General features: G+C 41.9%; 1 protein-coding gene across 2 annotated transcripts in view; it reads right to left on the bottom strand.

The window, feature by feature from the left end:
- Positions 1 to 22295, bottom strand: part of LOC114688380 (zinc finger protein 431-like) — a 29759-nt gene extending 7464 nt beyond the window's left edge. The window contains exon 1 of one of the 2 annotated variants that reach the window (XM_037197890.1): positions 22125 to 22295. In XM_037197890.1, coding sequence (XP_037053785.1) covers positions 22125 to 22127 — 3 coding nt within the window. In that variant the 5' untranslated portion in view covers positions 22128 to 22295. The remainder of the gene's footprint in view (positions 1 to 22124) is intronic. The other variant, XM_028862973.2, reaches the window with a different exon arrangement.
- Positions 22296 to 22783: the final 488 nt, after the last annotated feature.

Genomic DNA, 22783 nt, shown 5'->3' with positions numbered 1-22783 from the left:
TGGTGGTTTTCTCCCCAAATTGTACATTTCATATTTTTACTTTCTCAGCTTGCTCTTTTTCATTATAAATCACCATAACAATGAAGACTAATAAACACATAACAGAGTGAATACTAAGCTGTTTTGAGATTTCCTCTACCAAAGGAATTAATTCAAAACTCTTTACTTTAGCTTCAGGAAGACTCTTCAGAGAAGGGCAAAAAGCAGCCAAATGTTCATCAAAATATCACAAGAACAGTCTCTAGACAACATACCAATATTTCTTTCCTCTGAAACCTTTTGATCCATGGTTCAAATCACCCTCAGCACAAATGTCTTCCTTTATTCAAAGCTGAAAGAAGTTGGAGATCTGAAGAGCCCATTAAGTAGTAGCACTTAAAGCCATCCACTGCTTTCCTAACTCAAAGTCCCAAAGTAAAAATTCTTCCAAACAAAAATATGATCAGGCCTATCACAAAAATAACCTACATCCTGGTACCAAGTCTCTTAGTTGGAGTTTTATTGCTGTGAAGAGCTATCATGATCATGGCAACTCTTATAAAGGAAAACATATAGTTAGGGCTGGCTTACAGTTCAGAGGCTTAGTCCATTATCATCATGGGGAGAAGCATGGCAGCATGCAGTAAGACATGCTGCTAGAGAAGGAGCTGAGAGTTCTACATCCTGGTCCTCAGAAAGCAGAAAGAGACTGAGACACACTAGGCCTATCCTGAGCACATGGAACCTTAAAGCCTGCCTCCACAGAGACACACTTCCTCCAACAAGGCCACAAGTTCTAATAGTGCCACTCCCCATAACCAAACATTCAAACACATGAGTCTGTGGGGCCATTCCTATTCAAAGCACATTAAATTTCCCTTTGACCAATCACTGCCTAATGCTTCAGAGGGGTCTGACACTACCACCCTAAAAGGAAACAAATTAGAAAGTTGCCTGTTCTGTCACCTCTGGAGGTTAGGCCTGGATGAGTCACTTTCTGTTTAGACACATAGAAGAAGTCAGACATGGCTGTTGATTTGTCCAGGAACCTTGTGACACATCACTGGATCCCTCTGTCTGTTCAGGTATATAAATATGTGATGAACATCCAGGTTGTTTTTACTGTATGTCTTTCTGTATGTATATGTGTGTCTCCCTCCATATGCTATATATTTCTATCAGTTTTGTTTCCTTGTATTGACCACCAGCTTTCTCTGGTGTGAAACTCTCCTCCACGTGGTTGAAGACCTATTCTCCCTCCTGCTGAGGACCTGAATCCTTTTGGCTCTGTGAGGTCACCCAGAGAAACCAAACCAAAGGGGGGGGGGGAACCAATCTAAGAGCAGAAACACGTGCTTGTTATGTTGCTTGACTCCTGGTCATATTCGGGGTTAGTACCTATGTGGAAGTGTGGAGGGGCTGGGCCTCTCATCCAGGATTCTAACCCCCTGTCATATAAGCAGAATGAACACAGGGTGGGGGAAAACAGTTCCCCCAGGTGAACCTTCCCTCCACTTTGTGCCTGCTCTTAGGAGCCCCAGAAAAGGGGGAAAGGTCTCCTGGGCTGAGCACAAAGGAAAAGAGAAAGTTCTACTATTGCTTTCTCTTTCATAGTTTATGTCTCTTTTTTAACCAGTGATCCATAAAACCCACCATTCTTTGAAAAAAAAAAGTGAAAACACTACCCATGGACTGGTCAAGGAAACTGCTGCCAGGCAACACAGCCTGGACAGAACAGATTTGCCATTGTGTCCAACACTAACCAAGAAGACTTTAAGCAATTTCAGTAAGTAACTTTTGGAAAGATTAAAGACAGCTGCTAAAGAGATTTCTTTTTTTAATCCGGTCAGCCCCAGATACTAGAAAAAAATGTTATAAAATTTAAATAAAAAATGTAAAGTATAAAGAGGTCCCAGTTGCTCGAGGTAGTTCAAAAGATGTTTGATAACAACAGAACAACTTATCAGGACAAGACCTTTAGCATAAACTGAAAGGCATCTTCACCTTCTCTGATAAGGAGACACAGCTAGACTTACAGATACACAGCAAAATTTTCGTATCATACTGTAAGAAAAATATCTCCTAATTGAAAGTTCTGCTTCCAATCAAAATATAAACAATATCCAATGACCCTGGAAACACAGGGAATACTGAAGTCCATGTTGCCTCATTGAGGAGACAAGTATCCTGGTGCCCAGCCAGTTACCCTGGAATATGCATCTCCTGCCTATGAAGAAACATGGGAACTCTGATTCTCATGAGTCTGGTTCTTCCGGAGAAACAGGTGTACATTGTCGTGGACCTGAAAAAAAAATACATTCTTCAGTGTACCATTGACAGAGGTGAGTCACCCCATCTTTGTTTTTAAATGGACAGAGCCAGTGCGAGGTTACAGTGGGCAACATAGCTGGCCAAAGTATCCCCAGGAGCTAAAGACACCACATGCAGAGTTCTTGATGTTCCTTCAGATGTGTCCTGGGAAAACAAATTATAAAAAGGCCACCAAAGGACTACTTCAAGAGTTACAGTCCTCGGACTACAGAATGTTGGCTAAGAAAGCCCAGCATTGTAGAAGTCTACCTATCTTGGCTCCCAGATGAAGGGAGGTAAGAGTACACTATCACAGAATAAGATTGCTGCCATCCTTCAGATCCCAACTCCAAAAGTTCCTAGGTACAGCCTCTGGACAACAGAGCTTGTGGAAATGGTAAACCCTCTACACACCAGCACAAAAGGAGGCATTGTACGTACAGACCTCAGAGTTCTGGTCAGTTAAAACGAATAAACAGGACACACACACGGACACACACACACACACACACACACACACACAAAAAAAAAAAAAAAACCTTTAACAAAACTCTCATTAGAGTCTACCAAAGAATGGATAGGCCTTCTTCCTTTGCTTTTCTTCTGCCAGCTCCACCCCATACAGAGGGATTTACCCACCACACATACATGAGGTACATAAAAAGCATCTCCGACTGTTTCCCAGGCTCAGAAACAAAGAGTTAGCAGAACAGTCTAATCATTATTTTCTCAAGTCATTCAGAAACTCCAGTTCTTCATAAAGGTTATTCCTTGGACTATCCTAAAGACCCAGACAACCTCCGAGTCCACCACCAGTATCCCCTTGTTCCAGTCCAATATTGTCTGGGTCAAGCAAGTAGCCAAAGGGACACTGGAATTAACCTAGAAAGAACTCTAGGAGATGATTCTCTCCACTCCTATGGCAGTGAAGAGAGCTGATATTATACTATGGATCCACCACACCAGATCAAGAAAGCAAAAGCCACAGATGCTGCCAAATGGACTGTCTCTAATTATGGAACCATTAAAGTTAGGTTCCATTGGGTCCCAAAGCATTTCCACTCTCTGTCCTTCTACCTTCTCCTGAATCTTATGTCAGTATGAATACAGGCTCGTGGTTCAACCCCCACTGCCCTTAGGCCTGGACCTGGGAACTAAAGAAGACAGATACAGAAGAGGTTATTAGCTAGTATGACTACAGACCAGCAACCCATATTCATTTTGACCTCTGTCCACTGATGCCCACTTTAAATGTCTGGTTGTATTAGAGAAAGGAAAGATGTAGGGGTTTATCCTTTGAGGTAGAAACACAGTTTACAACTCTATGCATGTCCCATGACTGGGCCCCCTGGTTGCCAGAAACAAGGATGTTTCTATTACAAAAACTGTGTTTGTGAAACTGAGGCTTCCTGGAATACTTCATCAAAAAGATTTTCAACTATGGGGAACAGGAAAAACATGCAGAATCAGAATCTATGAAACAGTAAGGGACCCTGAAGATGGAGTTAACCATTGCCAGCCAGAAATAGGCCAGGATTGCTAGTTATGTTTAGACACTTGGCCCCAGTCATACTACATAGGGATAGGAACTAACCAGACTGACAGCCCATTGACTGACAAAACTCACTGTAAATGGGGAAAGCCCAAATTAATGTTCTGCTTTATGGGTTAATTCATAAGGATAACAATATCACCAAGCCCATGAGACTAAATGTGTGTCTTCTGATGCTTTCCAAATGAAGCAGACAGGTAGATAAGGACCTGATGGTATTAAAAGGTTCAATTTCTGAATTAAAATAACAGATTCCCTTATAAAAATGAACCTACAAAATTGAAGAGGCTTATATTTACTTTTCATGAGATAAAAGAAACTATGTATGGCTTTGGGGAAAAAAAAAAAACAAAAACAAAAAACCTGTAGGAGTAATTTGAAAAAACATTGCCATGGTTGGGGAAATAATTGATACCAGTCTCTGTTCTCCTTGACCCACTGGATAACTACTTTGCTTTCATCACTGACTGTGCCTTTAATTCTCATTCTGATTAGATCAATGGTGCATCTTAACTAAAACAACATGAGTCCATGATTTGACTCATTCACTAAGTCCAGTGGAGAATGTAAGAGGCCCAAGTTCTTAGTAGGACCCCAGACCTTAGCACAACTGACTCCAAGATGGAAGGGCCATTCAGACTGTAAAACTCAGCACATAAAAAGTATCAGCAGCCAAAAGGAAAACAAGCTCTAATCCATCAAAGTTCGTAGTTATAGGAAGCCTTTAAATGTACTAACCTTGCTTTTTAGTCTGTAGTTCTGCTTTTGGCTAGACTGTTCCTGTTAACAGAAGTATATCAACACAGATATGGTTTTTGTGTTTATAAGTTCATTGTGAGAAAGGTCTAAGGCTACACTGGGATCCAGAACACCCAGAGTAGCTGCAGGCAGATAATAAAGACTTTCTATTGGCTTAAACCCATGTCCCAGCAGGCTTCTCTGGTGAATACTCCACAACAAACACCTCACAGAACTTTTTCCAAAATTGACCACTCAGACACCAGCAAATCTCAACAGATACAAGAAAATTGAAATAACTCCCTGCATCCTATCAGACCACCACAGACTAAAGCAGGATGTCAACAACAGCAGAAGCATCAGAAAGCTTACAAGCTTGTGGAATCTGAACACCTCTCTAATAACTAAATAATGGGTCAATATAGAAATAAAGAAAGAAATTAAAGACTTCCTAGAAATAACTTTGACACAGACCCATTGTTTTCTCAAGAAAATAGTGCATGGGCCTGGAGAGATGGATTAGCAGTTAAGAACACTGGCAGCTCTTCCAGACATCCTGAATTCCATTTCCAGCAACCACATGGTGAATCTCAATCATCTAATTTCTTCCTCTGGAATAAAGGCATACATGCAGATAGAGCACTCAGATATATAAAATAAAAAACTAAACTTAAAAAAAAAATTGTTTCTAGAAACTGTGCCCCCCCAATATGATCAGTCCATTACTCTTTCATTTGATTTCACAGAAAATGTACAGAATACAGAGATAATATAACAAAATATTACCCAACCCGTCTTACTGACTCTTCTCTTGCTGTGAAGAAGAACTATGACCAAAACAACTCTTATTATAATGAAAGATTTTTAATTTGGGGATTGATTATAGTAACAGAGGGTTAGTCCATTATCATCTTGAAAGGAAACATCTTGGTAGGCAATCATGGGGCTGAGTGTTACATCCTGATACACAGGTAGGCAGGCAGAAAGAAACACTTGCCTTGCACTGGTTTTTTGAAACCTCAAAGCCCACCTATAGTCATACATCTTAACAAACAAGACACACCTACTCTGACAAGGGCATACCTCCTAATCTTACACAATTACTTCCATTAATCGGGGACCAAGCATTCAAAGATAGGAGCCTGAGGCTGTTGAATAAATATAAACCATGACAGGAATACAACCTTAGAAAAGAAAGAGCCCTAAAGGAAAAGAATGAAAGATATTAAGGAAAACGGAGAGAGGAAAAGGGGAAAGAAAAAGAAAGAGACAGAAAGAGATGTACAGAGAGAGAAAGAAAAAATATTTCCTCCAAATAGGGGGAGCCAACTCCCCTGGCTGGGTTACAGGCCTCCTAATATCCCATGTAAGAAGAGATTAAATGTTTGGAGGCCTCCAAACTCAGGTTTAAGTCCCTATCTTTTCCCTGAGTGCATGGCATTATCCCTTGTTTCCTTCCCTATCCAGGTCCCTCAGAGAACCTGGGACACCTTGGATCAGGTCTGGTGGAAGCAGTGAAGGCAGTCAGTCTCCTGGTGTGCTGAAGTGTGACTGCTGGAGATGAGGCCATCTGAAGCTGCATTTCTAACTGGATAGAAGTGCCTGCCACACAAGGCACAAACATTTTTAATTTTACTTAACTTTTGTTTGTTTGTTTGTTTGTTTTGAGATGAAAAACTATTGGCTACTGTTTAGGACTGGCTTCCCTGGAACTTGCTCTATATAGCTCAAACTCAGAGATTTACCTGACTCTGCCTCCCAAGTGCTGAGAACTAAAAGCATGCAATACTACCACTGATTTAACTATTTTAACAAATTAAACCCAAAAGTCTTTAATTACAGCCAAATGAAGAGTCACAAATCTGTCTGATCATAGCCCAGACCAGACTCAATTGGGAGCAAATGGGGCCAAGCAACACCTTGTGTTTGGGGACTGAGGTGAAGGTGAAAGACCTGGATGATAACAACTGGCTTCAATGGTTACAATCAGTTGGTGAAACTCGTCAATGGATTCAACTGTCTCTGGTTGGGGTCCTGGAATTCTTTCCCTGTTCCCTAGCTGCATGGGGCCTACCTGCCTAGGATACAAGGACCATCTCCTCCTACATACATGCAAACCTAATTAAAGAATCTTTTTTATTATTAATTTTTAATTTTTATTTTACATACTAACCAGTTTATCCTACCTCTTCTCCTCCCATTCCCCCACTCCCTCCTTCCCACCTCTACATTCACTCTGCAGAAAGGGTAAGGCCTCCCATGGGAGTCAACAATTCATGGCATGTCAAGTTGGGACAGGACTAAGCTCCTGCCCCCTGAATCAAGGTAGCAAGGCATGGCATCATAGGGAATATGTTCCAAAAAGGCAACTCATATGCCAGGAACAGATCCTGGTTCCACTGCTAACAGACCCACAAACAGACCAAGCTACACAACTGTCACCCACATGCAGAGGGCCTAGGCTGGTCCCACGCAGGCTCCCTAGCTGCCGGTTTAGAAACTCCGGTCAGCTGTCTCTGTGTGTTTCCCCATCATGATCTTGACACCACCATCCCCGCCCGGCTCATACAATTCCTCCTCCCTCTCTTCAAGAGGACTCCCAGAGCTTGGCCCAATGCTTGGCTTTGAATCTCTGTATCTGCTTTCTTCAGTTACTGGATGACGGTTCTATGATGACAATTAGGGTAGTCACCAATCTGATTATAGTAGGCCAGTTCAGGCACCCTCTCTACTACTGCTAAGAGTCATAGCTGCGGTCATCCTTGTGGATTCCTGGCATTTTCCCTGGCACCAGGTTTCTCCCTAACCCCATAATGGCTCCCTCTATCAAGATATCTCTTTTGTTGCTCTTCCTCTCTGTCCCTTCCCCAATTTGACCATCTTGATCCCTCACGTTCCCATCCCCCATATCCTCCCCCTCCCCCTTCTCCTTCTACTCCCAGTTTACCCAAGAGATCTCATCTATTTCCCCTTCCCAGGGAGATCCATGTGTCTCTCTTACGGTCCTTTTAAAAGCAAAGGGTGTAACAGTGCACATTTAACTCTGGAATGGTGGCGATCCTAACTGGGAACTGTACCAGATGGAGGATGGGCTCACCATAGCAGGGAGCTGGACTACCCTTGAGTAGAAAGCAACCACGTGGTTTGCTGCCATCTTGACTATTGTGTCAATATTATTTTTAAACAATATAGAATTTGAGCTACAGATTCAGTAAAAGTCCAATAAAAAGTCTCACAATCAAAAGCGGGGCACGGTGGCAGAGGCCTTTGGTAAGTTTTGGATCCCTGGTTATTGGATATCCTCTGCCACTGATGAAGTAAGTCAGATCAGGCCAAATTAGTAAATCCAGAACTAATCTGGGCAGGCAAAGCACCTCCTGGGTGGCTCTCAAAAAGGCAGGGACTAGAGCAGGAGAGCACACGGCAGGTGTGGTGGCCAGGTCTTAAGCAGCCTGCGGGCATGCATGGTCTTGAGCAGCCTTGGGAGGGTCTGAGTCCCTGCTGACTGGCTTGCTCTGTGTGATTGCTCAGCCTGCTTTCTTATGGAGCCAAGGATCACCAGTCTAGGGATGACACCACCCATAATGGGCTGGTCCCTCCCCATCAATGAAAAATTAAGAAAATGCCCTTACAGGCTTGTCTACGGCCTGATCTTATGGAAGCATTTCCTCAATTGAGTCTTCCTCCTCTTAGACGACTCTAGCTTGTGTCAAGTTGACATAAAACTCTCTAGCACAGTGATGATTTGCCTTAATTTGATTAAATGGGAACCTGGATGAGTGACCTCTGAAGTGGGGGAGAACAGAAAGGAGCTGCCAGAACCTAAGTCCTGCTGGATTTAACTTCTGGGGCTAGAGGAGTATAAATTTATGCTCTGCTTTAAGTACTTCTGCTTGATTAGGAAGTCTTTACCCAAACTCTTCAAGAGACTTTTAAACAGTATATCAAGCTGACCAGGTGGCACATGCCTGTAATCAAGCATCTTGACTAACCGGGGCTATACTGGGAGGTGCAGGAGATCTGGGACAACAAAAAGGAATTCTGTCTCAAACAAAATGTTTCTGTAAGGTGCTATAATGGAACCCAGAGCTTTATATATGCTAGGTCAAGTGCTCTATATCTGACCTACATCCTCAGCACCCTGGTTTCCATGCTTGACGACTGAAGTATTCTTGTGGGCCTCAAGAATATATTATAGAGATTCAGCTGTGTATTAAAGCTATACTTTGACCGGCCAAGGGTCTGTCAAAAGGCAAGTCATTTATTATGAATATTTGGTGTTATCTAGCCTTTAATATTTCAGTTGTCTTCTGCTATGAAATTCTTGCATGCCAAAATATTTCTAGACCATTTGGCTAACAGTTCAGCTCCCCAGACCTGCTGAACTTCTAGGTAACTAACTACCCTGCTGGAGCCAGTACTTAGATAAAGTCATATAGGCAAAGACAAGCTGTCGGGAGACCATAGCTTTATTTCTTGTGTAAATGAAGCTCAAACCATCTCCTCGCCTTGAGGCCTTGAGGCCTACTGGCTCTCCAGAGCAACTGACTGAGAATAAAACAGGTTTTTACATATCAAGGTGGAAAGTAAGATACAGGAACATTCCTGAGGAGGCAGAGAACCATGTGTCGAGGAAAAGAAGAGGCAGGCAATTTTCCGTAGAGCAGACAGGAAGCAGAGTGGACAGCGAGAAGAGAGGAAGACAGAGGTTTTGTAGACAGTAAGGCAGAACTCTTGTAGAGTCCATCAGTGCCAGGAATAGAGAGTAGCAGAAATGGAGAACAAGGAATCAGAGGATGAAGATGAGGCTGGAGGCATAAGAGCTTAGTTGTCAGTGGGACTATGAGAGGGAACTGGATGGAACTGAAACTATGTAGCCAGAATTTCAGACCAGAGAAATAAAGTAGATGGATAAAGAGCTTAGTGCATCTAGAGTTATTCCTGCCCTGAATGCCTGATGGAGCTATAGCTGTATTGATAGAGTTTTGTCTTAGAGGAATAAAGTTAACAGACATAAAAGCATAGTGTACGTAGATTTTTTTCCCCTCAGATATCCCACACCAGATGAAGCAAAATCCTCGAGACCCTGGGTATTCAATAAAGTATTGTATGTATTCACAAGCCCACTTGTAGGTATTCTTCTTTCACGGGTTATGACATCTTTTGTTGTTTTGTTGATGGGGCCAAGGTTTCCCTACATAGGCCTGAGTGGTCTGGAACTCTATGCGAACACTAGGTTAAACTTCTTCCATCCTTCTGCCTCTGCGACCTGAGTCCTGGCTTTACACTTGTGCACACACAGCTGCTTTTGTTTTGGCAGAATGTTGTCTCAAGTAGCCCAGTTGGCCTCAACATCAGTAAAGGGCTGAGGTTAGCCTTGCATTTCTTTTTCCCTGCCAAGTTATATGCTCCAGGTGGTGACAACTTAATAGTAAACACTGAGGCTAGGCATAATGACATGGTATTTTAATATCAGCACTGGAGGATATAACAACAGGCACAGAGGAAATCCAGAGAATCATAAGGACATACTTTAAAACTGTACTCAGCCAAATTAGAAAATCTAAAACAAATAGGTAATTTTTCCTATAGGTACCACTTGCTAAAGTTAAATAAAGATCAGATAAACAACTTAAATAGACCTATAACCCCTAAGGAAATAGATTAAAAGTCTCATACTAAAGAAACCACCCAGGGCTAGACTGTTTTACCACAGAATTCTAACAGACTGTTAAAGAAGAGTTATTACCAATACTACTGTACTCAAATTATCCATAAAATATAAACTGAAAGAATATTGCCTGTCTTAGTTAGAGTTTCTATTGCTGCAACAAAACATCATGACCAAAAAGCAAATTGGGGAGCAAAGGGTTTATTTGGTTTACACTTCCATATTGCTGATCATTACTAAAGAAAGTCAGAACAGGAACTAAAACAGGGCAGGATCCTGGAGGCAGAAGTTGATGCAGAAGCCAAGGAAAGGTGTTGCTTACTGACTTGCTTCCCCTGGCTAACTCAGCCTTTCTCATAAAAACCACCAGCTTAAGAATGGCACCACCCACAGTGGACTGAGGCCTCCCCTAATGATCACTAATAGAAGAAAAGTCTTACAGCTGGATCTCATGAAGGCATTTCCTCACCTGAGGCTCCTTTCTCTCTGATGACTCTAGTTTGTGTCAAGTTGACACACAAAATTTGACGGGAGCCATAAGCTTAAGCAACCCTTGACACACATGCTGCCATATTTGGGCTTCTCTCCTCTTTTCTTAGATCTAGGCCTTGCTTAAGTCTCCATAGCACCAGAAACCTCTTCTTACAGATACCAGAACCTCTTCTCAGATATCAGGTGAATGAGCTGCAGTTAAGCAATTAGGCAGTTAGACAAGGGTAGGTAGATAACCTTCAGAGCAACATTTCCTGCTGGCCAAACAGCCCATAATTAAGTCCCTTCCTGCTTGCAACCCCCCTTGCCTACCTATATATGCCTTGAGAGAAAAATAAAATTTTGGAGCTTGATCAGATGTCCTGTCTTGCTCTCATTCTTTGTGTCTTTTGTCCCTCTCATTCACCGGCCTTCCCTTTAGGTCCCCATTGAAGATCCCGCTGTCCGGGGCATAAACTAGCCAGTAGAGTACCTAATACATTTTATGAGGCCATTGTTACCCTGAAATCCAAACCACCTAAATAACCAACAAAGAAAGAAAATTATAGACCAATTTCCCTTATAAACATAAATGTAAAACTTGTCAATAAAAGACCGAAAACTGTTATGCCCAGATTGTGACCCCCCAAAGAGACCACCGAAGACCTTGGATGTCCAGAATGCAACAGCAAGGTTTATTCTGCAGATACAAGTCTAGACAGGGACTCATTCCTACACCCAATACAGTGAGGCAGGGAGGAGTCCCTGTCTAGACTTGTATCTGCAGAATAAACCTTGCTGTTGCATTCTGGACATCCAAGGTCTTCGGTGGTCTCTTTGGGGGGGTCACAATCTGGGCATAACATTTGGTGCATGGGCCGGGAAACCCCAGAGACCCCACCGGGACCCTCAAGGGTCCAGAGGTTTATTGACATCTACCGGTAAGAGCGCTCTCTGTCTTGTCTCTGTCTCTGTCTTGTCTCGTTATGTTTTGCGCCAGTCGACTGATTTGTACTTTGCAGGATTTGTACTTTGCAGGCTCGATTTGTACTTTGCAGGCTCTCACTGGGACAGACGTGTCCGGACAGTGATCCTGGGAGGGAAAGAGAGATGTCTCATTCCCTGATTTGGGCAAGGGACCCCCTAGTCCCGAGCCATTTGGGGCCACCTCAGAGGTGACCATTTGGTTTTAGGAGTCTCCTCTAGGGAGTGCTTAGGAGAGGAGCATCTTTGGGTACCGTCCCCATGGTGGGAAGAAGTGCCACTTTGTATTTTGTCCCGGGAAATTGTTAGAGCCATTTTGTGAGTTGTTTTTTTTTTTTTTTTTTTTTTTGTATGTTTTATTGTGGTCATTGTTACTTTACACTCTGTTTCTCTTCCAAGAAAAAAGGTGCATGTCTGACTGACAGCGATGTGAAAGCTCCCTGATGTCTGTTTAATCAAGGACAGAAATCTGGATTGTTTTTGCTGTGATTGAGCCTGGAGGGTCACTCTCCCCAGAGCACATCAGGCTGTCATTGTTCTTGGAGCTTTGTTGGTTGTCTCGTTGGGGCAAAGTTTTTTCATGTGCCCTTGGTCTTGTGTGTAATGTGTTAACTGTTCTCATTGTTGATTTGACTGTGATGGACGCTATGGGACAGTCCCCTTCTTCTCCACTAGACCTTTGCCTAGCCCACTAGAAGGATGTGCAAGCCACAATCGAGGGGCTTGCTTGCCGTGAGTGAGGCCATCATCATCTCAGTGCTGATGTGCTGGTACTTGAATTGTCTGTGTAAAGGTCATCTGTTTCTGCTACTCACCTCCCTTATTTTCCTGGAGAGAAGGAGAGTGAGGCACAGCGAGGGCCACCTCCTCCCTCCCTAGCTCTCTTGCTATCAGGACTGCAGGCAGCTGGCTGCTCTCACGAGGGTGGGGGTGCGTGCTCTCGGTACAGGAGGGCTAAGATTCTCATGTCCTGCTCTGGACAGGGCAATGGCTGCCTGCAACTGACAACTGTGTGAACACTGAACAGAGAATCTGACTTTAGTCAGAGGAGTTAACAAAAACTTTTTTTTTCAGGAACACTGGCAGCCAAGGACATACTTTATGACCACTGCTCCCCCTCCCTTCCTTTACTGTGGTAACTTCAAGGTTTCTTCTGCCAGCCAGGAATTTCTCTTGTTAACCCTTCTCTGTCCTGATATTGCTTTTAAAAAAAAATGTTACCAGTTCAAGATACTAGGAAAATTATGCTTTTATTTCCACAAGAAAAATAAAAATTTACATGGGTTTTGGTCATTTGAGTTCAATGTGTTACAAATACTTGCCATCATTTAAAAAAATTGGTTTCCAATTATTGTTGGTTAAGATAAAAGTTTAAATAAATGATTTTTGATTTTAAAAAAAATTTAAGATATAAAAATTTAAAGGCTTAAGCATGTCATAAGGATTTGAATATATAATATTTTGGGTCTAAATAAATAGTTTAAAATATAAAAATATGAAACTTTAAAGTTTAACTTTAAAGTTTAAATAAATTATAAGATTTAAATAAAATTTTATATAGACTCTAAGATATAAAGATTTTATATAAAATGCAAGCTATTAAAATAAGTTATAAAGGTCTGGTTCCAAGAGTAAAATGTCACTGCCTATGATTGATAAGCTACCACGGCTATGTTATGAGTTTAACCAACAGTTTCTTGTTTATGGTATAGTGCTGATGCAAATTCAGAGTTATTCTTGTTATGGTATATGCATATATTTCTGTTCTTGTTTAAAATATTGCAACTTTACAATATATTCTTGATTACTAAAGAAAATCACAAAAAATATTTTGGTAAGACTTTCTATTTTTTTTAAAGAAAAAAAATTTGTCTAAAATAAATGTTTAAAGGATCAAAGAAACGGACTGAGGGTACATAAAAGGTTATAAAAGGTCAAAAAATATAAACTGTTTGTTATGGTTTCTTATACCTGCAAATACCAAATTTAATTCTGGTTGGTTTTCATCTTAAAAATGGCTAATGATTCTGCAAACTGCTTATATATGTATATGTACAAGTATATGACTTAAAAATGTAAACAAGATAACAACATATGTTTAATAAATAAGATATTTGATAAATATTAAAGCTGCACCTAAATGCTTTTTTACACAGGTATACACCTTGCTCTGGCAGCTAAACTTTGTAATTTATGCCATGTTTTCTCCCCCTTAAAAAAATTTATAATAATATTTTATTGCTGATATTACAAAAGACATTTGAGAGATCTTAATCTTTTAAAAACAGCTTTATAGTTAAAAACCAATGACTTAAAAAATGTTTAAAAATGTTGTCTAGCCTCCTTGTATTTGCTAAGTTTGTTAAGCTCAAGTTATTTAGATAAAATGATACATATATATGTTTTATATTGATATTTTATTTTGGTTTCTTTACTGAACCCATATTTGATGCTAGAAGAGCTTCAACTTAAAAACATTGTTTTTAGGCTACTTATTATAGACTATTAAAGAACATAAATAGTCATAAATAATCAAGTTTTTTTTTAATTATAATCAGGGTAGATAAATACTGATATAATATTACAGGGATATGTTTACTTATTTACTCAGTCCCTTGCATATGTTTTCAGGGTTGAGCTTGAAACAAGTAACTAGAATCAAAGTTTGTCTATTCAGATACACTTGGACAGCCCTCATACTTCAGAGATCTGTAGAATATGGCATTTAAATGTTGACCTAAAAGCTTATTATATCAGACAGGCTTCCAGATCCTAGCAGTGACCCAAGGTCTCCAAAGAAGATTACATACAAGGCACCACACCGTCTCTGCCTGGATCATGGCTACACTGACCACAGGGCAAGATGCCCCAATGCCTGGCTTACCCGAGAGCTGCAGAAGGAGGTGCCGCATTTTTGGGAGCTGCTGATGGCTCGGGGACTCTCAGCCTCTGCCCTAAGAGGTCTAAAGGTAAAAGAGAACATTCCTGGAGATGCTCTGTCAGTGGTATCATCTCCTCCCACCCCAGCTTCACCCTAGTCTCCTCCTCCACACAATGGGGAGCTGGAGCCCTCCTTCTCCCCCAGTGCTGAGCCCCAGATTGGGCCTGAGGAGGCCATAGAGAGGCTACAGGAGACGAAAAAGATTATTGCCAAGATAAATGAGACTTAAAAAAAAAGCCTCTTAAGACAAAAGCCCTCAGAATGGAGAGAGAAACATTGCTGGCTAAGATGGGCATGGCTGTCCGAGAAGATGGTACTGTACTGTAAAAGACTCCCTACCTGGTAAATCTAAATGAGGACCCCTTGATATCTGAATGTCTTCCCTACCACATCAAAGATAATGTCACCAGGGTTGGCCAGGTAGATGTAGATATCAAGTTGACTGGACAGTTCATCTGGGAGCAACATTGTCTCTTCCGAAGCATCCCCCAACCTGATGGAAAAGTGATGGTCACATTAGAGCCTGGTAAAGGAACTGATGGGAAGCTTGTGACGGAACTGCTGGTGCTGAAGTCAGGAAACAGGATCGTAATGGGCCAGATGATAAAAGAAGATTGATACTGTTCTGACTGGTGCCTCCAACGCTATGGAGACCTGGGTAGGGATTGGTCCCTGTAATTTATAGGATTGGAAGCTTCTTGGTCTGCACTCAGATATTATCCTTCTCAGATTTCTGATAGTACTGATGGCCAAGCTAGCTCTAACTATGTCAGCGTGGCAGCATCACACAACCAGATCCTTCTGCAAGGAGATAGCTAGCTTGTTAGTTCACTTTTAGGATAAAAAAAAAAAAAAAAAACTCCTAAGCTTTGATGATCTCAAAAAAATGATTTAAGATAAAATATGTTTCAGATTACTCTCTTGTTCTATGGTTCAGAGCTTAACACTTAGGAGCCCTGATGAGCTGGTAGAGCAATGACTATTTATTGTTCAGTTACAAGCTCAACATTTTGAATTTGTTTTAGATGTCATCTAAATATATGTAAATATAAACCTAAAAGTGCTTCTCGTGAGGCCAAAATTCTGTCCAATTTATACCTGGCTTTCTGGACAGAAGAAAAATGCACAAGCTTTTAACCCAAATCTGTAGTTCTTGTTGGGACTCAAAGGTATGAGTCCACTTCTGCTGTTTTACAGATACCCATTACCTGCTTTGTTTACAATATGGATTTCAGTACAGATTAGTAATACTAACGTATCTAAAACTTTTATGTCATTTTGTAAGTAGGCCTCAAAGGATCAAAAGAGTCATAAAACCTAGACCCACTTCACAGAGGTCGGAAGGACCCCAGATAAGTATTCCTAAAGATAATATTTTCCTCTCTCATGGTTTGGGACTAGTGCTTTTCCCATTACTAAGGATATGGACCTAGGGGTTCCAAATAAGTTCATAAATTTTAACTTCTGTTTCTAGTTTAAATTTGTCTCAACAGATCTCCATTTGGCTGGCAGTCACCTCCAAGCTTCAGTTGCTGACTACATTGCTCCAGACGACTGTGAGCTCCAGACTTGCTAAAAGCTGACGTGGACCAACCCAGCTAACATGATTCTTCCCTGTCCCTATGGGGTCAGGCAGCTACATGCTTCTGACAAATGCCCCTTGCCCAGTCTTTGACCAACATTTCAGCTTTCTGCCCCCCGCCCGACAACTGTGCCCCAGTACCAGCTCGAAGCAGTTCCAGAAGAAAACACATCGTCCATGTTCCCTCTTCAGTAAGGCTGAAATGCTGGGTCAAAAAAGCTCCCTAACATAGAGGCAAGTCTAATAGGGCCCACTGTGATCCTCATTATCTTACTCAGGCCCTATATACTTAACAGACTAGTACAATTTATAAAACAGAGGCTAGGCAGCATATAACTCATGGTACAACGGAGTTATACACAAGTCAGGACCACCGAATATGAGTCATATGAAGACCCCGAAGTGAGAACATGGGAATCTCTTGAATTAGAGCAAGTTAGGGGCCCATGATTGAGCCCCTCTAGGAACAAAGAAAGGGGGGAAATGTGATACCTCAGTAAAACCCCCCACTCTATCCCCTACAGACAAAGAGAAGCTTAAACCAGGATTCCTAAGTGTAGATAAGAACTTAGACCCCTTTTCCCAGGTGGCTGTATCTGCTACAGGGACTTTGGAAAACAGTCAGGATATTCGACCAAAAGACTAAAAAGGGAGGCGGGTTAAAATAAATTATATGGTCTGTGCCTTTAAGAACTAGCCTCACAAAGAAAGGGGAGCGCTCCTTCCAAGCTCCCTGCTGTGAGTGAGAGATTTGGAAGAGCCTCCCTGGAGACTTGTAAACTTAGAAAACACCTTACTTTTGCATTCTGTACCTAAAAGTCTCCAGTGGCGGCTTTGGGGACTGTGATCTAGGCCAGGCCAGTTTCAAGTCCCCAGAAATGATGGTGCCAGCCCCAGGAACAAAAGAACAGAGTCAGGATGTCTGATGGCAACCAATTAACCACGAGATGCCCCTCTCCAGAGATAACAAGACCAGACCCCGGAGAGAAGTTGTAAAACTCCTGACAAGGCAAACAGACAAGCTAGAATAAGATAAAGTCCAGGCCCGGGAAAAACTTGACCAATCAAGGATGGACCCGTACTAACCCCCTCCCCTCTAAGAAATTTTATGGGTTTTGCCTATAAAAACTAACTTCCCCAAGAAAAAGGGACTCCTCCCTGCCTCACTGTATTGGATGTAGGAATGAGTCCCTGTCTAGACTTGTATCTGCAGAATAAACCTTGCTGTTGCATTCTGGACATCCAAGGTCTTCAGTGGTCTCTTTGGGGGGTCACAATCTGGGCATAACAAACAAAATCCAAGAACACATCAGAAAGATCATCCACCATGTAGGCTTCATCAAAGAGAAGCAGGGATGGGTTAATATACAAATATTAAGAAATATAATTTACCATATAAACAAAGAGAAAGGAAAAAAATTACATGATCATCTCATTAGATGAAGAAAAGGCCTTTGAAAAAATCCAACACCCACTTCATGATAAAAGTCCTGCAGAGATAAGAGATACAAGGGACATACCTAAACAAAATAAAGGCAATTCTTCAGCAAACCTACAGCCATCATCAAATTAAATGGAGAAAAAAACAAAACTGTTCACCTAAAATCAGGAACAAGACAAGGTTGCCCACTCTCACCATATCTATTCAATATAGAACTGGGAGTCTTAAATAAAGCAATAAGACAACTGAAGGAGAGCAAGGGGATAAAAAGTGGAAAGGAAGAAATCAAGTGTTTTTATGCAAATGATGCAATAGTATATGTAAGTAACCATAAAAATTCCACAGGGGAACTCCTAAAGCTGATAAATACTTTCAGCAAAGTAGTTGGATACACAATTAACTCACAAAAATCAGTAGCTTTCCTATGTACAAACGACAATAGAACTAAGGAAGAAAACAGGGAAAGAACACCTTTCAAAATAGCCTCATCTTATATAAAATACCTTGGGGTAAACACTAACCAAGCAAGTGAATAACTTATGATAAAAACTTCAAGTCTTTGAAGAAAGAACCTGAAGAAGATATGAGAAAATACAAAGACTTCCCATAGATATGAATTGGTAGGAATAACCTAATAAAAATGGCAATCCTACCAAAAGCAATCTACAGATTCAATGCAATATCCATCAAAATCCCAACACAATTCTTTACAGACCCTGAAAAGACAATTCTCAACTTAAAACGGATAAACAAAACACCCAGGATAGCTAAAGCAATTTTGAATAAAAGAACTGCTAAAGGTCTCACCATTCCAGATTGCAAGTTGTACTAAAAAGGTATAGTAATAAAAACTACATGGTATTAGCATAAAAACAGACACATCAATCAATCGAACTGAGACCCAGGCATGAACCCACACTCCTCTGGACACCTGGGTTTTGATAAAGATATCAGAAATACACACTGGAGAAAAGATAGCTTCATCAACAAATGGTGCTGGTCAAACTGGGTGTCTGCATGTAGAAGAATGCAATATCTATACTCATCATCCTGCACAGAACTCAAGTCCACATATATAAGAGACTGTATGACCCTGCTCTGTGAAAAATGTTAGATGCTGAGTGCTGAATGCTGACACACAAGCCACAGCCAAACGCTCAGCGTCTCAATCCTCTTAGCAGAGTAAAGAGAGACAACTAGGTTTGCACTTACCAACATGAGAGATTGCCCAATTGGAACTTTCAATGTTTCAAGATAAGATCTCCAAATTGTACACCCAACAGTTTAGTCTTTCTTCATTCATATGGTATGAATTAATGCATACTGGGAAAGTACACAGAAAGGCACTCACCTTGCCTACAATCAGAGCCTTCATTATAATAGAGACACCTGCAGGACAATGACTTTGATAACCTCTAATCTAGCTATAGTGTAGCCTGTTTCCCCTGCAGTGTACATAATAAACCATTCTTTCTATTCTGGTCTCAATGGAGAAGCCATGCTCCACACACAAATACTTTTTCCTGTTAGTGCAATGGACAGCCCACTCTGTGATTCAAATGTGTACTTTTAGGAGTGTGCGGTGCTACAAACCTTTAATCAAGAATTGAGAAGGTTGAGGCAGGAAGACAGCAGGTCAATTCCCTATGGCCCAAAACACTGGGATCAAGGCAAAGAGAGTCAACATAACAAACCTTGTCTCAAACTATTTTTCTGGAAGCTTGAAGGTGCAACTGTTCTGGAATTAATATGCCTTCCCAATAAGAAATTGTGCCACACACCTAGAGATTAATTGAGAAAAGTCTCTTCAGTAGTTACATGCCTCCAGCTCTACCTAACACACAAAAGAGGAGCTGGCCAGGAACAGATTTGCTAACTTATATACACCATAGGCTTATGCATTCCACATATGTTGTCAACCTGGAGGGATGCTGTTTACTGCCCTCTTGCTATCATGGCTTGCTCAGTTTGATTACTTATACACTTGGAATAATAACCTGCCCACTATAGTGGGATGGACCCTACTACATAAATCAAGAAAACAGACTTGCCAACAGGCCAGTCTGACTCTAGCTTGTGTCAAGTTGACAAAATCTAACCAGCACACCTACCAAGTCATATTCCAAACCCCAAATACAGATTGTTAAGCAAACCTCAACTCTCTTAACACTTGCTTTTCTGCTACAAGCTGCAAAAATACACAAAGTAGGATTTCAGCTGATTATGACAAAGCTAATACCTGGAAGAAGCCAAGGGCCTTCCAGAGGTCAAGGTGAATCTCAGGGAGCCTTGGTGATATTTGGCTTTTGATTATCAGCCATTTCCTGCTATGAGTTTCTTGTGTGCTATTGTAGCTTTTCCATCATTTATTGGGCACAATTTCCCCTCTACTAAAGGAATACTTAGATAACCTTGTGCACTGACAGCTATGCAGAGCCAGAACCCCAGTTCAAGCCTCCCGGTAATTATCACCATTGGCAGCATCCGGCCAGGTCCATCCCCAGATGGAAAATGCCTTATCAGAGATACCTCTGTACTCTCTAAGAACAGGCTTAAGCGTCCAGACTACCCATTTGAGAAGGCCTGATGGATGTGCCAATTAAGCTTAACTACCTCCTTTCTCAAATCTTTCCTCCAGTTCCAGATCTCCCTTTAACTATCACCAGAGGCATCTAGCTGTACACAGGTTGCCTAGCGACCAAGCACACTTTCCCCCACCCTGCAGAAAAATGGCAGATAGCTTGGACAGATAGGAGACACAGGAAAAAAGAAGGCAGTTTTATTTTCTCCCAATTGACCTAGCAACTTAAAGATTCTTAACATTTTCTACCAATCACGTTTAAGATTATAGTTGAGCACATAAGATCCTGTTTCTTAGATATTACCCAAATTTAGCCTTTAATTCATTTCCCCATTGGTCACTTCCCTTTGGGGTTGCAAATGATAATTAACAATTACTGCCCCTCTATGTGATTCTTATCACCCCTCCGTTTGATCCTGTAAAGCCTGGCTTTGCACTGTCAAGGGATTACTACTTGTAAGTGTATATATACCGGGACTCCCAGGGCACGGGAGGACAAAGAAGAAGATTTGGAAGAATAAATGACTGGACTAAGAGCTCTGTGTGCTGAGGTTCTATTTCCCAAAAATAGTTCTCGCCATTTGTAGTTTTCTTTCCTGGGCCCCTGGGATGTATAATTTTAAGGCTAGTCCCTCTTATATTATACAAGACTTTTCGGCATATACTTGTGCACATACACACATAAAGCTGTCAAGTTTAGGACTAGAAAGATGGCTCAGCAGTTACCACAACTTGTTGCTCTTGTAGAAGTCCCGGATTTGGTTCCCAACACTAACATGGAGGATCTGATGCCTCCTTTTATCTTCTGTGAGCACAAAACACGTATGTGGTGAACATACATACATGCAAGCAAATCAGTCACACACACGAAATAAAATACAGAAAAATTAAAAACATATACCCTCATATTTTATGTCATCGGAGGTAAATAAGCCAGAAATACACAGAAATGTGAAAGATATCTGTAGCCAAAATTTTAACTTTATAATTAAAAGAATTAAGGAACTGGATCAAAGGAGAGAAATTCCATGATTGTAGACAGGAACCCTCAATATTATTTCAGTACAGAACTTGAGCTATAAATTCACCAACAGTCCAATACAAAGGTCTAACAATTTTTGCTATCAACAGAAAACTGATGAGAGAAGGTCATCATGAATGAAAAACTGGTCAACACAAGATTGAGTAAACAACACACACAGTGACATGATCTGACTTCAAAACTCATACAACTTCAAAACTCATACAACTGCAATAAAGACAGTACTACCTGGGAAACAATAAAGAAACCAAGAGAGCATGAGAGCAAAGTGAGAAATAAAAAGCACAATTACTATAGAGCAAAATGTGTCTGTCACATTAGGCCAGGAAACCCAGTGAGTATGGCATGACTGACACACGTGAATGGACGGACTACCCTGGCATCCGCATGCAAATGTGTTAATGACACAGACTTTATGCCCTGCAAAGAACTAACTGCACGCCGATCCTACACCTGAATGTTCAGGGCCAAGTGCAGAACTTCTAGAAGACGCTAGAGTGACCAGTGAGTGCTCAGTGAGGTAGCGAATCCGCCTTCTGTGGCGACGGTAAAAACAGCGCACGCGCGTGCACTGCATGGTGACGTCACAATAAGGAACTATTCACGCACAGCACTCATATCCCGGTGTTCTGTGCAGTCGCTGCTGCAGCCGCAGCCGCAGGTTGTTCAGAGGCCGCAGGATCCGGGAGTTGCAGGGACAGCAGACAGCTCCAGGAACTTACTGACCTCACAGGGCACCGCCTCCGCCAGTTCCGCCGGTTCCCACAGCTCCGGGACCCTACACCAGCTCCCTCGGCTCCTCCCCACATGGGGACCGCGGGCCCGTGCTCACCATGGCGGATTCCGAGCTGCCCAGCTCTCCTCACAGCTCCCGGGAGCCGGTCACAGCGCAGCACACGGAACCACAGAGCCTCCCACAGTCTTGGAGCCGGCGAGCATGCAGCATGATGGACCGGAAATGCCCTCCCTTATTCTGACTAGCAGCCAAACTGGAAGCCGTGATTGGCTAGTGCGTCCTAAGTGACAGGCGCACCCCCGGTCCCGTCCCCCCCGCCCCTCCCCCCCAGCGACGGTGTTTTGAAGGGACACAGCACAGTGGTTCCCAGCCACGATGACCACTCCAAGTACAGAACTGTCCCAGATCTGCAGAATTGGTATTGCAGCAGAACTTGCACCTGGGACTGGAAGGTCGTCCCTGCACTATTCATGGAATAAGTAGGCATTTCTTCTTCCTCCTGGGTACAGGTTATTATATCTCAAATCCACTACAAAAGGCTGAGGTGCCTATTTAAGGTACTAAAGCAGACACTGACTGCCAAGTTCTCCCTGCATCCCTCAGTCTCTACCTGTTACAGGGTATGGCTTGCATCCCTACCCTACCCTGAACTAGCCCAGCACAGGGGCTGAACTGCCCTTCTCTATATAATCCAATCATTTTGGTTACCTTCTCTCTCTCTCTCTCTCTCTCTCTCTCTCTCTCTCTCTCTCTCT

This window comes from Peromyscus leucopus, chromosome 22, assembly GCF_004664715.2.
Source record: "Peromyscus leucopus breed LL Stock chromosome 22, UCI_PerLeu_2.1, whole genome shotgun sequence".
NCBI classification, from domain to species: Eukaryota; Metazoa; Chordata; class Mammalia; order Rodentia; family Cricetidae; genus Peromyscus; species Peromyscus leucopus.
The sequence above is the reverse complement of the archived record's forward strand: the minus strand, read 5'-3'. Positions and strand labels throughout refer to the sequence as shown.